We start from the raw sequence: 14,617 nt of genomic DNA, 5'->3' as shown, positions 1-14,617 counted from the left end.
TTCTCTTTCTTAATCCTCGCATCCTAGGGGTTCCCTAATAAGTTTTCTCCAACGATCGAACGGCGAGTAGCGGATATTAACACATTACGCCAGAAGTTGATTTGATCGTGCGCACTTGCTCGATTGAAGATACTTCCGATTACAGGCTCCTTTCGAAGGCACCGTGATTTTGCTATTTTTCTATCAGATACACCGGATTGTCCCTTCGATTGTTGGTGCTGTTTCTAGCCTTACGTAAATTACCTCGAACGTTCCTTGTTACAATTCTACTGCTACTCTAATGTGGTCGAGTTATGATGGGCCTTAAATCGACCTAGTTTGTATCTTACGCTGTTGAACCTAGGATACATCATGCCAAACGATTCGCTTCCTTCTGGTTGGACTCGATACACTACCGACGATGGCGAGGAATACTTCTTCAATGAGGTCACGGAGCAGACCCAATGGGAGCGTCCAACACAACCGGCGACCTCTCGAGGGGATAAGAAAAAGAAAAATAAGGATAAAGGAGAGTAGTAGAGGAGGAGGAGGTGGTGGCGGCATATTATCAACCTTCATTCATGCTGGTGTCAATGCGGAATCGTACTTACGTTGAATTTTAGAATCGACTGGGAAAATGGGCATATCGCATATGAGTTTACATCTCTAATTCTGAATCTGTTGATTATTTTTTTTGTCTTTTCCTACTGATAGTGGGAAGTTATTCTCCGGCGCGTCGAAATTTCTTCAGTTTTTTTCCGAATTTCCCGTTATCTTTCACTTGCCCTATGCTCCCACTCGCATAGGAATATTCGACCGACCCAAGCATTTGATCGATTTGTCATGTCTTCAAGATACGTTCCGATCGACGCTGGAGCACTGATGGACGAGGGGTTCGAAGGGGCTGAGGATGACAAGCAGCAAGAGATACCTTCTCGAGGTGAAGAGATAATTTCGTGGCACGCGGTCCAATCTGATATATTCTCTGCGCAGGTCCTGTGAAATATGATGTGCCTATGGTGGATTTTAGTAACACCACGGAAGATAGAAATGAGGTCGATGCTGCCAATCGATCAAAGATCCTCAATTTGGAAGGTCGACTGGACGACTCGACCCCCCATCGTAGTGGAGGAGCACAGGGAAGCTCGGCAACAGCAGCGTCGTCATCATCGGAAGTATCCGGAGGCTGGCTCTGGTCAAAGTTGACATGTGGCCTCACGCTAACGTACATTCAGGAGAATTTCTTTGATGTAATGAGGACGCGGGTTCGATACCTGGCGAGGGTATTTCTTTTTATTTTCTTAAATTGTGCAGGTGACTTCCGAAGACGTCGGAGGCAGACTTTTCCTCGCTATGTGGCCCTACAGGTTGATAAAAATTCTGAAAGGTTTTCCGGAAAATGCTTTCCGTTCAGGATGTCCCTCCTTGCCCCATCATCCTCCCTACGTCTGCCTTCCCCTGGGGGTGCTGCTGCCCCCTCCCAGGAAGGGCGAATTGCCCAGTTTTTCGGACGTCATTTCGCCGATTCGATTCAACTGTTGTCGGCATTTAGAAGCAACCCGGATCTGTGGGGTAGGGCGAGGGGTCGGATGTTAGCCTGTTTTGAATCTTCTATGGACGAATCGATGAGTATCTTCTGTCGTTAATTTTCTCATCATGGTTGGTGCTGCCGCGACTCGTGTAAGCGTCTTGCGATGCACCGGATAGTTCTTGGAACGAGTGGAGAGATCCCGGGTTCGATCCTCGGTAGTGTCGTTTTTCAGGGCCTTCCTGGATCTGCACTACTGCTGTTATTTTTCTCACCGCTACTGCGAACTTCTCCCAACATTTGATGAGCGAAGAGAAGCAGGGTGAAACGGATTACACTATGGCTGGTAGGGCTCGGGTTCGATCCTCGGTGGCTGCGTTTTTTAATGGAAACATGGGTCCTACGGATGCAGTTATGGAACTTTCTTAGCGTAGTTTGATTATCACCAAATCATCCGGTGTCTACTGTGTGTATACCACCACACTATCTCGATAAAAACCTCCACCGTGAGTGAAGATACACCTATCTAATTTGCTAAGGGTGATTAAATACCTCTTAGGTGGTCTTGGGTTCTGCACAATGGAATCGTAGTGAAATTTTCCTACCTTTATACTAGGCCTTCTCCGAGGAGAGGGAGTTCGTATTACTTCGTCAACGGAGGTTCGAATCGCGCGGATGTCATTTCTCGAGTGGTTTTTAGCACAGCGCTATACGAGTTGGTCCAGTTAATGAATATTTTGGGCAAACCCCCGGGTTTCGGGTTTCCGAATTAAATCCTTCTCTCGTTCGCGTGTCGTATTCTCGATCGCCCTAAGTAAGGACGTACAGTGACAATATACGTTCCGTACGCCCTTGAATTAGTCGGATATTCTTTATGTATTTAGGCACAGCATGGCTGGTCATATTCGGTGTAGTGATCGTAGGACCTCTGATCACTCTTGGTGCCCTATTATGGATTAGTAGCAGACCCCAGCCGACAGCAGAGGAGTCGGGATGGTGGGATAACCTACCGTCGTGGTTGAGGCCCAACATCGCTCAACACAATGCTTATGTTATTGACGATGATGCGGGGGTGAGTGACGGAGGAAATTACGCAGTTCCTCCCGCCCACCACCAACAGGGTGGCCCAAAGGCCTCGTTGTGGCTCCTTCTAACCAGTGCTTACGGCTATAGCGTGGCTATTATGTTGCCGATGTCGCTACTGTGGATGGCACCTTTTGGATGGCTCAAATCTTCGGCGTGCGCGCTTGGGTAAGTGTTAGTAGGGGGAGAGGCTCCGGGGAAGGAAAGATTTCCGGTGGCGGAAAATGGAAACTATTGGAAACTTCATCGTAATTTCGTAGGAGTGGATTTCCTGGGTGAAAATTGGATCGAGGAAATGCGAGAATCGTGGAGAAAAATTGAGGAAGATTTTCGGTCGGTATTGGATAATATAAAGTCCAGTGTGTATACGCTAGATCTCTTGAGTCAATCATGTCGTTGAGCAGCTGGATTGTTGCATTTTCCTGCATGCATAGTATAAGTGATGGTTGCGAGATTGTCGTTGATGATCCTTTTCAGATTCCTCACAAGTATGGTGTTTGTATACATATCATTGCTTCGTACTGGAGGAGTAGACGGATCATCTGGAGCCTCCCCGGTACTCCAAAGATTGGGGTTAGCTCAACCAAGCCCGAAGGTATGCGTTGAGGTGGCCCTAGTCACAGCGGTAGTGGCTATTGTGATGGAGGCTGGTATCTGGGCTTCATGCAGGTAAGATACGGAGTAGGTCCGGTTGGGGCCTCGACATTTATTGGATTCTCATTCGCTTCTGCGGTGTGGAAATGATTCGGAGAGTTCCGACCTCATACGTATCTTTCATGGCCCAACCTCAGATTCTCTTCTCTTCAGGTGGTATTTCCTCGCTTGAACGTATGAAGATATTCTCCCTTCCTAGTTAGTTCGCCGTATCGACCCTGTACTTTTCTGTTCATCCAGGCCTTGTGTTGTAGAGGAATCGACTTTGGGTTATGATCCGTATATCGTCCATTCAACCTCATGTGCCCGACACGAAGGAGACCTAGTCGAGCATCTGCGTGCTGTAATCATCATCATCAGCTACGGCAGGCCTTGGACGGAACAACTCCAACGGGGGGGAAGATGGAAGCCTCTAAAGTCGTGGAGACTGTGATGGCGAGTCCGCGGTATTTTCATGGCGCGTGGCGTTTTTCGTGGGTATGTTATCGATTGCAGGTTCGCGGAGATACCCCTGCCCGGTGGGATTTATTATAATAAAGATACGGGGGAATATTGCAACAAATTTAGTGACGAGAAAGTGAGAGTTGGTGCTTGCGGGGATTGTTGTTGGATAGGAGCGATGGGAGCGGAAATATTAACAGAGTTATTGGAATACCATCCATCATATTCGGTGTTTTAGATATAGTAAACTCAATCGCATACTGCCTCTGAGGGCTATCCGTAGCACTTCTTGACGAGTAGGTCGAGCACTGATGTATTCGTGCAACGGCTCGGGTTCGATCCCGGTCCGGTCATTTTTTGAATATGACTACCATAATTTGTTCCATTCCTATGAAATGTGCCTCTGAATGGTCTCAATATTAGTCATATGATTCGAGGTATAATATTGTTGTTGTTGTTATACTTGTAGGCTATCAAAGAATCCCTGCTGACCCTCCTCACCTCCTCCCCACATGCCTTCTTTGAAAGATACCTCAACGTCATAACACCTCTCGGGGAGGTGCTCGACTACTTCTCCAGTCTGGCGCTCAGTGGCAACTATGAGGTGCATGGAGGAAGCTAAGATATCCATCCATGTAGTCCGATTGTAGGTATTGGCCTTCATGGATGCAGCGTCACGCGCCACGAAATGTTATGATGACGATGGCCACCCGATAGTCGCGGATAAGAACCCGAAAGTCGTCGGTCATCGTCGGGTTTTGTGGATGCATCGAGAAGAGGAAAAAGTAGATGGTTACTTTTCTGAAGGACGAATGAGACGTCGCGACGCGGGACTGTGGCACTCGCTGGTTGGCAAATATGATGGGGAAAAAGGCGGAGCGAAGCTCGTTGATGCTGTTGATGATAAAGAATATAATACGGCTGATGATGAGGGCAGAAGGAAGATACGGAAGGCTTATATAGTGGGTGAGATGGGGAGGATAGTGATAGCTGGCTTTGAGGAGGAGGGGAGGGGTTTTATAAAGTCCGGTCTGAAAATTGTTGAGAGCTGATGTAGACCATCTAACATAGAGAGGAAACAGAGCTCATTAGATGGGATGCTGAATGGTGTAACTCACAATTGTTATTTAATCATACGTGTACAATGCCTCAGCTCTGGACAAGAATTTATTGTCACCGAACGGTATTGAAAATTGGTAGATGCATTGATAATGATGTCGTCGTTTGAGTGAAACGTATCCAAAGGTCGAGATTGGAAGATACTAAATATGTCAGATCAAATGGAAGCTCATCTTCACGATGGGAGTACCCCTCATATGAACCCTCGTCTTGAGCCCCTTGCCGACGACTTTATCACAGAGGCGATGGACCTCGCTGACTTTGATGCAGAAGCTGCCGACAGTCGGGAGGAGAGGGTATTGGCTTTGAGGAGGACCATGCAGGTGGGCACCGGGGAGGAATGTATCAACCAACTCGTATACTATCTTCTATTGCCTATCGCCTAGCGAAGCGAAGTCTTTCATTGTCGGAATTGGATGTCGATGGTAGGGTGAGTCCCTCCAGTAGGGCAGATGAGTAGATGCATCTTGCAATCTTATCATTTCCTAACGTTCACAAGAGTTCCCTTCAGGCTCGCTTCCTCGATGGTCGAGATGGGCGGTTTATAGATTATACGGAGATCGATGAAGATGACAATTTGGACGCATTCCTGAGCAGGGAACTCGAGATGGTAAGTCGAGATGGCGGCCTGCATCACCACCAGTAGGTCGGAGTTTGCATCGCGTGAGGGTAGAAGTTATTCACGTGACAAATGTGGGCCCGTTTTGTATCCTCTTTGTCGACTTCAGGATATCCAAGAGAAATATTTCGACGAGTCCGAATGATTCCGCGCGCCCTGAAATTCCACTGCCCCTCGTGCCTCCACTTGTGCCTATGATACGATTATTTCACCCACGTTTCCGAATGTTGTCTGCGTTGAGTTGAAATGAAGGTGTGGTATTCGGTAAAAGAGCGGCTTTGTATTTTTGAATGAGCACAACTCCCTCGAGCAACACCTCCCCTCGTGTTCGCAGTGCCTTCAGTCGGGTTGAATTTGAGGTCTTCGGCAAAGTTCAAGGGGTCTTCTTCCGGCGAGATGCGGCTCTCGAGGCTGAGAGGCTTGGACTCCACGGATGGTACCACAACTGACGACAAAATCATCATCATCATCATCATCATCATCATCATCAGCATTGCTCTTCAGGTGTATGAATACTCCTGCTGGCACCGTAGATGGATGCATCGAGGGACCTGCTAAGATCGTCGACGAGATGGTTTACTGGCTTGGAAATGTCGGAAGCAAACGGGTGAGGGGACCATACTGACTGTGTATTGACTGTCGAGTTACTCCGAATCTTACTTCAGTCCCGAATAGCCCGCTTGGAGATTAAGAACAGGAGGGAGATCTCAATGGACGATAGGCAGTTCACCTCCTTTCTGGTGGGAAGATGCCTCCACTTTGGATCGAACGCGATGTCTTTTGGATTGCGTCCATGGATTCACCCTATTCATCTATTTCTGGTGTGTTACAGGCTGATACTCTCTCCTTTCAGGTACGCCACTGACACATTTTCAAGTCTGGTGAGCTTTCAAAATATCACAATAATTTCCCATCCGGTGTTGTTGTGTTATTCTATAGGAAAGCACAGCGACTAAAGGACGTCATCATCCTTACTAAGGTTGAACACAAATGATATATAATAACAGGCAATATCTCAAAGCGTGGATCTGAGAATCCCTGCAGTTTTTGGCCGGTCAAGACTTGCAAGTGGCAAGTGTATCACAACGAGGATGAGTGTGTCAGGGGAAATCCTAGCGCGCCGGCACCGGCACATTTCAAATCCGATGTGCAAACAGGTTGACGAACCTTGAGCAGAGTTATGTAGTGAACTCGGATCCCACCACAATGAAAGGACACAGCAATATTCATTGCATTGCCGAGCTTATTTGCGGAAATCTGTTGGGCTGCAACCAATGCTGGTAGATTATCACTTCCAGGAGACTACCGTTAAGTTTGGCAGTCCCCCCCCTCGAATGGACGAGACATAGCATCCATAATGGGTCAAAATGACTATTCGAGGCTGATGACTACGATCGATCGCGAGCTCCTACAATGTTGTTGACACATGGCAAGTTTGCCGGAGTGTACATCCCTGGATGGTCCACTCTTACTGATGCACTCGACTCGGCTATTGGCTCGACGTCGCGTAAGAGGAACATGCCTATGGCCCATAGGCTTTGGGGAGATGGGAGCCGGAGAGACTTCGCACGAACAATCGACGAACAGATCAACGTCACCACTCAGCCTCAGTGAACTTGGTCGTAGACAACGATATCATCGTGAGGGATCGATGAGCTCTCCTGTTTTCGATGGAGATCGTGTAATACGAGACTAACGTAATACTGGTGAGTGTCGAGTCGACGCTCACCAGTATTACAGTTACATTATTCACAGTAGACACTGTCGACATGGAAAACGTCTATTGTATGCAGTATTCATGTGTTATACTTCCACGATACTAGTGAGCTAGTTAACTCCCCACGGATCCTACTCAATTCATCTATTCGTTTTGTATTGCAGGCCGATAGGGTCTTCTTACAGGTACGCCATCGACACAAATTCAAGTCTGATGAGCTCTCAAAATATCATAATAGTTTCTTATCGGTATTGTTGTGTTATTTCATAGGATATCACATCAAGAAAGAGAGCTTTACACCCTTACTGAGGTTGAACACAAATCATATGTAATAACAGAAGTGCATGTCGTGTACTATCCCAATGCATGGATCAGAAAACCCCTGTAGCTTTTGGCCAGTCAGAACTTTACGGACTCCTACAACAGCAGCCATCACGACGCTGGTAACAACAATCACCAATAAAAGTAGAATCAAACTCGACTGTCGACCTAACAAGAGCTCCGCTCCGCCGAATTTTCGTCTTGGACTATACCATGTTTCTCCACGGCCTTTGTGATATAAAGTGTACCGACTAGCGCACCGAGGAATGCTGAAAGGCCGTAGAGAAGAGTCCGGTCCGAGACGATGTGACCTGACCATTCCTCATGACGGAAGATGAATGCAAGTAGTTTCGCGGTGATACCTTCCATGGCCAATTGGCCAGCAGCAATGCTACTGGTCATCAACACTGCAATTGCTGATGTTGCGGTAGCAACAGTTGGCTTCCTGCCAAGTCTTAGTAGTAGAGGGACATATATCATACCCCCACCGATGCCGATCACAGCACATATGATACCACCGAGGAAGCTTAGGAAGGAATAAGCCAACGTGGAGGAACGATGATGCCTAGGCTGGTGATGAGTTTCGGGGGTTGATGCCACACTAGCAATGAAGGAAAGTTGACGACTTCGGCTGAAGAAAGAAGGGGAAGTCGTCGAACCGATCATGTGCTCGATTATTACATCATCGAGATAGTCATGAGAGTGATTACAGTGGCAGTCGAGACACCCCAGTAGGCTGGAGAGCACATCTGTAGACCTGATACGTTGACGAGAGGGAGAATCCCCCTGCAGGGCCGATGGGATTATTCTACCGAGGATAGAAGAGGTCCTGTGGCCTCCTAGGATGAGGGTCATCAGCCATACGGCCATCCAGGCTAATAATAATTCTCCAACCATCACCCAAGAGGTTCCCTCCGCTTCGACAGCAACAACTTTGCTATCGTTAATCTCAGTAAGTAATGGCCTGCTGAGCTCGTTAGGATTCTCTTTTCTCCTACGAAAGGTCCCTGGATCTACCCTAGCTGTCTGCATCTCTAACCTTGTCTTAATGAATTTCCCGTATGTAGAATAAGCCACCCAGGAAAGGAACAACACCGTGACCAGGAGGATGAACCAATCAGGGCACGCTTTACTTATAGTCACACCTGACAAAAAACATTTTTTTCTGATTTTCTTTTGAAAACTCCGCTCCACCAATGACGGTCCCAGCATTCGCAGCAGGGACGATCAGCAAACAAGCCCCGTAGTCGACCGAGCCAGATCTGATCATCCGAAGACCGCTGCGCCACGAAATTATGCAGCTTCCACACCTGATGTTGACCATAGCAGCGGCAATAGCAGAGAATGTGACGAGTGTGATGGAAAGAGCGGCGCTCTGATGAGCCTCGAGGGGGGCGGTCAGACCAAACATACCACCATTCAGCAAAGGGCCGAAGACACTACCTCCACCGACACCTGTAAGCGGATGCTCGTGCTCGATCTCCTCAGCTGAGTTTCCTCACTAATTATGGAGGCTTACATACAAATTCGTACAAGTGTACAAAAACAGTTTCGCGGAATTTCCATATCGTCACCAACATACGCAGTTGAGCGTGTGCAGTATTTGTCCACACCATCAGAACAGGGTAACCGAGTCGCATTTGGAATAATATCTCTTTGATGAACTTCACTATGTGATTCTACTATAATAACAGATCACCCCTTTCGAGCCTTGTGTGTCTAACTAATCCACCCATAGTTTATCGACTCGGCGAGTAATGGCAATTCGCTCATACGAGAGGGACATACCTGCCGAGATGCAAAGGGCGCTGATTATAGCGAAGATACATGAGATGGTCACAGCGTCCAAGAGGCCTCCTCCTTCTTTGGATAGGGGCTCATCTGGAAGGGGAAGACTCAACGAGCAGTAAGCTAATCTCGTACCAGTTGGATCTGTAGTGTGAGCAGCGAGTGGGAGTAGCACGACTATAAAGAGCATCATCGTTGACATGAGCCTCGACGTACGTATGAACATTACGACTAGCTGCGGTTTACTGAAGGCAGATGGGCACCTCGTAGTGTTCCCATAAGATTCACACTGCTTGAAACCGCCGAGGCTTCCCCGCCCTACAATTCAGCTACATCTGAGCGTATCACTCATCAGTATCAATGGTATACGAGACCTATTCATTATCACGATCTACCATATATCCTCCTCCGCTCTGCATATCATGTCTGAGACTATCTTCCAATGCATTTCATGTTTTAGAGTCGGAACACATGACATATGCTCCTTGGTCCAAGAGCCACTATGAAGACCATTAGGAACATCTCGTCTACCGAGTACAGCAAAGTGCTTCGATGAAGAGTCTCCATAGAGATTCATTCCAATAAGTGTGCCGAGTCTAGGGAGAGCAGTGGAGAATGAACGGGTTTAGAAGGGGTTCCGAAGGATGGCAGAGATGTACTAAAGTTCGCGACATAATCACGCCAACCTCAAAACGACATGAGCCCCAAAGACTCTGATGGTTCAAATGTGTATCGCAGAGAGGAAAAGGTTTCTAACTTTATCGACGCAGTATATCACCGTTGAGGAAATACAAGATTACGCAAGAATCCAAGATTTACTTCGCCCTGCTATCTTGTAAGAATTTCCTTCCTTTCGCCATTGCAATGCTTTTACCCCGCTACTGTAAGCATCTAACTCCGATATCAACCGTGTGCCTACGTTCACTATCTCATACCACTCCATCAGCAACTCTCAAGTCGCGGACCTTCTCCACCAGCGTATTAGACAACTACCGACAACTCGTTGGTCGAGGTAGCTTCCCAATGAGAGGATGTCTAAAATGATCTTCCTCCTCCTTACCTCAGGTGAATTAAGTCCTGATGAGAAGCAAGACATGATAGTTGTGAAACTTGACGAGTTAGCGCAGAGGCTCGAGAGATACTCTCCGTGTCACAACTCTCTTACTCTTGAAGAAACAGTGGCGACTTCTGACCAAAACGGTAAGGGTACGTCTGCTTCGAAGTGCTGAATCGATTGAATATTTCCAGATAAAATTCACCATTAAAAACTCTTATTATCAATTCTGGGCGTGTACATTCTATTGATATATAGGAGTTCATTTAACACTGGCGTTGCTATATTATTATCATTCTCTCACGGGTGGAAGCGCACCTTTATGAAAACGAACTTGTAAATTTCAACCTTTGGAGGGTTTTGGGGGTTTTCCTCTCTACATTATGCTAGTAGCTAGATTACACTCATTCGCTTTGAGCGCGAATGATCAGGACTATCGGTCGCTGAGAGACAACAGGAGTACTTAATACTCGTAAAGAAACCGACAGTAACAGCACATGGATGTGTACTGAGTGGAGAGAGGCACCAGTCACACAACTATGGCTCACACTAGTAGTCTAACGACGAGCAACCCAGAAACACAAATGTAGACAGTTGAATGATAGGCGGCGAGTGCGCTAGCATACAATGCTTGGCGACTACTACCTCGCGGAGGTCTTATGCCAGTATGCGGGGGAAAATATGCAAATGATCAACTACGTGTTGGTGAAAATATGAAAATTTCGAGGAAAGTTTGGGAGATTTTCATTGACGTGTATACACTTGCATCACGACTTTTATGATTAGTGAGGAAGTTTTCTAAGCTCAGCTGAAGAAAGTGAACATATATAATATGTGATGCACTGTCTTAAAGACAGTGTTGAAATATATCATATATTTCAACACTGTCTCATCATACTGGGTTCGTCATCACACTTGAAGCGTGGTAATAGTTCTTATGGAATGTGTCAGCGGAATGAATACTTTTTTGAGCCGCCGCCTAGCCGTTCCCCTTCAGGTGGCCCTTCTACTGATAGTTTGAACGAAACAACCAAAAACGGCGGCGGTTTTTTCACCCGATTTTTCGGCGCGTCCTCGACGACCGTCTCTCCTTTTGTGGCTCCACCAGTGGGCTGTAAAGGGTAATGTTGGGAAAATATTTTTGTCCGGGAAAAATGGAAAATTCCGGAATTTTTTTTACGAAGGCTTGGAGATTTCGGGTTTACTAAATTAATTCTGTAATCGAATGTTTGAAGAGCGAAAATGAATCGAATCCGCGTTTTGAAGGATTGTCATTCGTCAGATTGTACCTATGGGGTGGCTGCGGTAGTGGGAAATCAATGCTGATGGATTTATTTTTCCAACACGTGAGTGTTCAAGCCAAGAAGAGAGTTCATTTTCATGAGTGGATGATGCAAGTAATAACGGCAAGGGTTTATATCATATTTGGTAAGAAGCAGATGGTCGAAATGATATAAAATTTAATCTTCATATCGCGTCCACTAAATGGAATCTTATAACAACCTCGAAGAGTTTGAACACGACGACGAACACAAATCCGATAGGCGGTTCACTCAATGGAAAAATATGAGAATCCCCTCCATGTGGTGCGCCCATAACAATACATGAGGGGAAACATTTGTTTTGCATTGGAAATACTAAGGCTGGGATTCGAACCGGAGACCTATGCCACGCCACAAGCCAAGCACGATACAGTCTAAACTCATATGGAGGGAGGTTCGATCAACAAGTGACATCCAGCGACATCCGAATTTTCAACTTATTGATCAATCGGGATGTAAAATATTATCAAACCTTTGTGGTAGTGGTGCGAGTTTTAGGTCCACTCGAGGCTACACGAATTTCAGTTGAGAAGCTCCAGTAGGATGGCGAAGTGTGATACAGTGTGGACGGCAGCTGATGCAGAAGTAGTCGGGGAAGAGGTGACGGAATCACTTCCACGGCGGTTTATAAATATTGTTGAACTCCAGCGTGAGTGGAGCATGGACACTATGCATGCTAGTGCAATTGTTGAGCCTTAACGAGAATAGATATTAAGATTAGTAGATGGTCATTCATGATCTCCCTATCTGGGGACATTGCTGAGAAAATATGGAAATCTTTATACTTGGTACACTCTATAAAAACTCATCAGTTACTGCGCGGAAAACTACCTAAAAATGATAGCGTTGAAAATGACATTCGTGGGGATCGAACCAGGGCCTTCTTAATTTGAGCATTATTGATCTTCCTCCGTAGGCGCAACGAAGGAGTCTTCAGTGTGAAGTGAATGGACATGAAAACGATCTTATCGATCAAGTTGCTGACGAGATGATGAGGGAGGCCTGGCTGCTGTGCTTCGACGAGTTTCAGGTGATGTAGTATTTGGAATTACTCAAATCGATCAGCTGATCGATTATGGGAATTTTCTCGAGCTCCTGCGCTTCTTTCCCGACCTGGTACGTATGTTTAGGTTACTTTTATTTCGGATGCGGTTATTATGCGACGGTTATTCAGCAAGCTGTTCGAAAGAGGATGCGTAGTAGTGGCGACGTCCAATCGACCCCCCGAGGATCTTTACAAAAATGGTCTCAATAGAGGCCTGTTCCTTCCCTTTATACCAATGCTCAAGCGATTCACAGAGGTGAGTGAAGCGTTGAGGAAACGCAAGTGAGAACAAGATTGCAAGATTTAGGTGATTCAACTGGACTCGGATATCGATTATCGTTATATAATGGCTCAAGCAGCGAATGGCGGCGATGAGCGGAGTGTTTATCTGTCGCCTTTGACAGACTTCAACAGGCGTTTGTTGGAGGCAAAGTTTTATAAAATGGCCAAGAATGAAGTCAATACGCATCAGAAGTGAGTTACTGTATTCCATAAGAATGAACGATGGTGAATTTTTCCGCGATTTTTTCGCATTGAAGTATGCCGCGCACTGTTAATATAACGGTAAAGTAATGATATATCCATTAATCAGCCTCATTGGCAACTAGATCTGTTCTGAACAATTTTAAGACCAGCCTCCATGAGGAGTATCAGATTCTTTCCGTACAGGTTGGAGATCCAAGGGCGTCATTTAGACGTCCGTAGAGCCGCTCGCCATACAGCCCTCGCCTGGTTCACTTTCAAAGAGCTTTGTGACAGACCATTAGGAGCAGCAGACTACCTTGCTATTGGTGAGATATTATAATAATAGATCACCAGGGCGAGCGCTACACGTGCATTCCTTTGTAGGCAAGCATTATCATACGATTTTCGTTGAAGATATTCCCGTTCTTACAATCCATGAGCGAGATCAGGTGGGTTCGGGGACTGTTTGCAGCTTTCCAAAGTCGTTTATCGGAGTAATTTGGGGAAATTCCGTAAGTTTATGGAGCGGGATAGTGACAAGATGTGGTTATTCATGACTATCGTGGACGTTTTACTGTGCGTGAGAAATCCCAAAACTATCGTTCGTTGTTGATAAGGTACGTCGATTTATCACGCTCATTGACGGGCTATATGAAGCTGGCACCAAATTAGTATGTTCGGCGGAGGCCGAGCCTGGTGAGCAGAGTTGGTCGATTCCCTTCAATCCCCTGGCAGACGTTCTTGCCAAGAACTTCTTGGACGCTCGAAATATGAATTCTCACTCACTCTTTCAGCCGCATGTTTTTCTATAATTTCTATAGATGGGCAACGTAACGTTTTCTACGGTGTGCGTAACGTAACGTAGTTTGCGGTTACGGAAAGGTCTTACGAATTTACGGTTGGTGCTGCTTTTTGAGAATTGTGGCGGAAACATTCGCTGAAATGCACTCCACGATAGCTCAAATAGTTGTTAAACTCATTTCTTGTGGCTAGGATCTAACCGAACCGATGAGAGAGTAATATTTGGTTTCGCATTTGCCACTCGTCTCCTTCGCAAATTCCGTCCGTCTTGCCCCCACTGTCCACTGCATCTCCGTAAGACCCGTTACGGCGCCGTAATTTTACGGTACGGGACTCGAATCGTAACCGTAAAAGTGAGCCGTAACGTAATTCCGCCCATCTATAATAACTAGGCCTTCTCGGAGAGGGGCGGAGCTCGCGTCATACGCGCAAGAACGATTGACTCGATCGACTCCCGCGCCGAAAATGGACGGCGCAGGTTCGATCCCCACGGACGTCATTTCTAACGCAATTAATTTTCGGCCGTTTTCGGAGCAGCTGCTGATGAGTTGGTCGAGTATGCAGGGTTTCATATTTTTGCAAGATCCCCAGACCGGGAGCTTTCGAATGGTGGTTCAGACGTTTTCATATCTGTTCTGGATCGGTCTGGACAATTGCATACGTACGCACGCACGCACGCAC

At 46.5% G+C, this 14,617-nt stretch overlaps 5 protein-coding genes across 5 annotated transcripts in view; all 5 read left to right on the top strand.

Annotated features, from left to right (window-relative positions):
- The window catches only part of Pmar_PMAR025565 (hypothetical protein), a 6,627-nt gene extending 3,208 nt beyond the window's left edge, over positions 1-3,419 (top strand). Inside the window, exons 5-13 of the mRNA XM_002765175.1 lie at positions 344-512; positions 834-919; positions 973-1,229; positions 1,294-1,346; positions 1,394-1,551; positions 1,743-1,853; positions 2,392-2,758; positions 3,068-3,259; positions 3,398-3,419. Of these exons, the coding sequence (XP_002765221.1) occupies positions 344-512; positions 834-919; positions 973-1,229; positions 1,294-1,346; positions 1,394-1,551; positions 1,743-1,853; positions 2,392-2,758; positions 3,068-3,259; positions 3,398-3,416 (1,412 nt within the window). The 3' untranslated portion in view covers positions 3,417-3,419. The remainder of the gene's footprint in view (positions 1-343; positions 513-833; positions 920-972; positions 1,230-1,293; positions 1,347-1,393; positions 1,552-1,742; positions 1,854-2,391; positions 2,759-3,067; positions 3,260-3,397) is intronic.
- Positions 3,420-4,335: 916 nt separating this feature from the next.
- Positions 4,336-4,651, top strand: Pmar_PMAR025564 (hypothetical protein; the record flags this gene model as incomplete). The annotated part of the gene is made up of 1 exon (XM_002765174.1): positions 4,336-4,651. A coding segment is annotated over one exon (316 nt), but the record flags the coding sequence as incomplete, so codon positions are not given.
- Positions 4,652-4,953: 302 nt separating this feature from the next.
- Positions 4,954-5,568, top strand: Pmar_PMAR025563 (hypothetical protein; the record flags this gene model as incomplete). Its single annotated transcript, XM_002765173.1, has 3 exons — positions 4,954-5,127; positions 5,316-5,414; positions 5,533-5,568. 3 exons carry the CDS (start codon positions 4,954-4,956, stop codon positions 5,566-5,568), a joined length of 309 nt encoding a protein of 102 aa, XP_002765219.1.
- Positions 5,569-5,708: 140 nt separating this feature from the next.
- Positions 5,709-6,335, top strand: Pmar_PMAR025562 (Acylphosphatase-2, putative). The gene is made up of 4 exons (XM_002765172.1): positions 5,709-5,859; positions 5,928-6,030; positions 6,089-6,163; positions 6,277-6,335. The coding sequence occupies exons 1-4, from the start codon at positions 5,714-5,716 to the stop codon at positions 6,286-6,288; spliced, it is 336 nt and encodes a 111-aa protein (XP_002765218.1). The 5' UTR covers positions 5,709-5,713; the 3' UTR covers positions 6,289-6,335.
- A 501-nt stretch (positions 6,336-6,836) lies between these two features.
- Positions 6,837-14,617, top strand: part of Pmar_PMAR025561 (ATPase n2b, putative) — a gene marked incomplete at both ends in the record, with an annotated part of 9,815 nt that continues 2,034 nt past the window's right edge. Inside the window, 13 exons of the mRNA XM_002765171.1 lie at positions 6,837-6,930; positions 7,411-7,468; positions 8,788-8,918; positions 10,315-10,449; positions 11,301-11,424; positions 11,586-11,700; positions 12,124-12,178; positions 12,570-12,655; positions 12,756-12,926; positions 12,978-13,144; positions 13,340-13,461; positions 13,520-13,584; positions 13,753-13,831. Of these exons, the coding sequence (XP_002765217.1) occupies positions 6,837-6,930; positions 7,411-7,468; positions 8,788-8,918; positions 10,315-10,449; positions 11,301-11,424; positions 11,586-11,700; positions 12,124-12,178; positions 12,570-12,655; positions 12,756-12,926; positions 12,978-13,144; positions 13,340-13,461; positions 13,520-13,584; positions 13,753-13,831 (1,402 nt within the window). The remainder of the gene's footprint in view (positions 6,931-7,410; positions 7,469-8,787; positions 8,919-10,314; positions 10,450-11,300; positions 11,425-11,585; positions 11,701-12,123; positions 12,179-12,569; positions 12,656-12,755; positions 12,927-12,977; positions 13,145-13,339; positions 13,462-13,519; positions 13,585-13,752; positions 13,832-14,617) is intronic.

The sequence above is a fragment of the Perkinsus marinus genome (genome assembly GCF_000006405.1).
Source record: "Perkinsus marinus ATCC 50983 genomic scaffold scf_1104296975596, whole genome shotgun sequence".
Taxonomy (NCBI): domain Eukaryota; phylum Perkinsozoa; order Perkinsida; family Perkinsidae; genus Perkinsus; species Perkinsus marinus.
The sequence above is the reverse complement of the archived record's forward strand: the minus strand, read 5'-3'. Positions and strand labels throughout refer to the sequence as shown.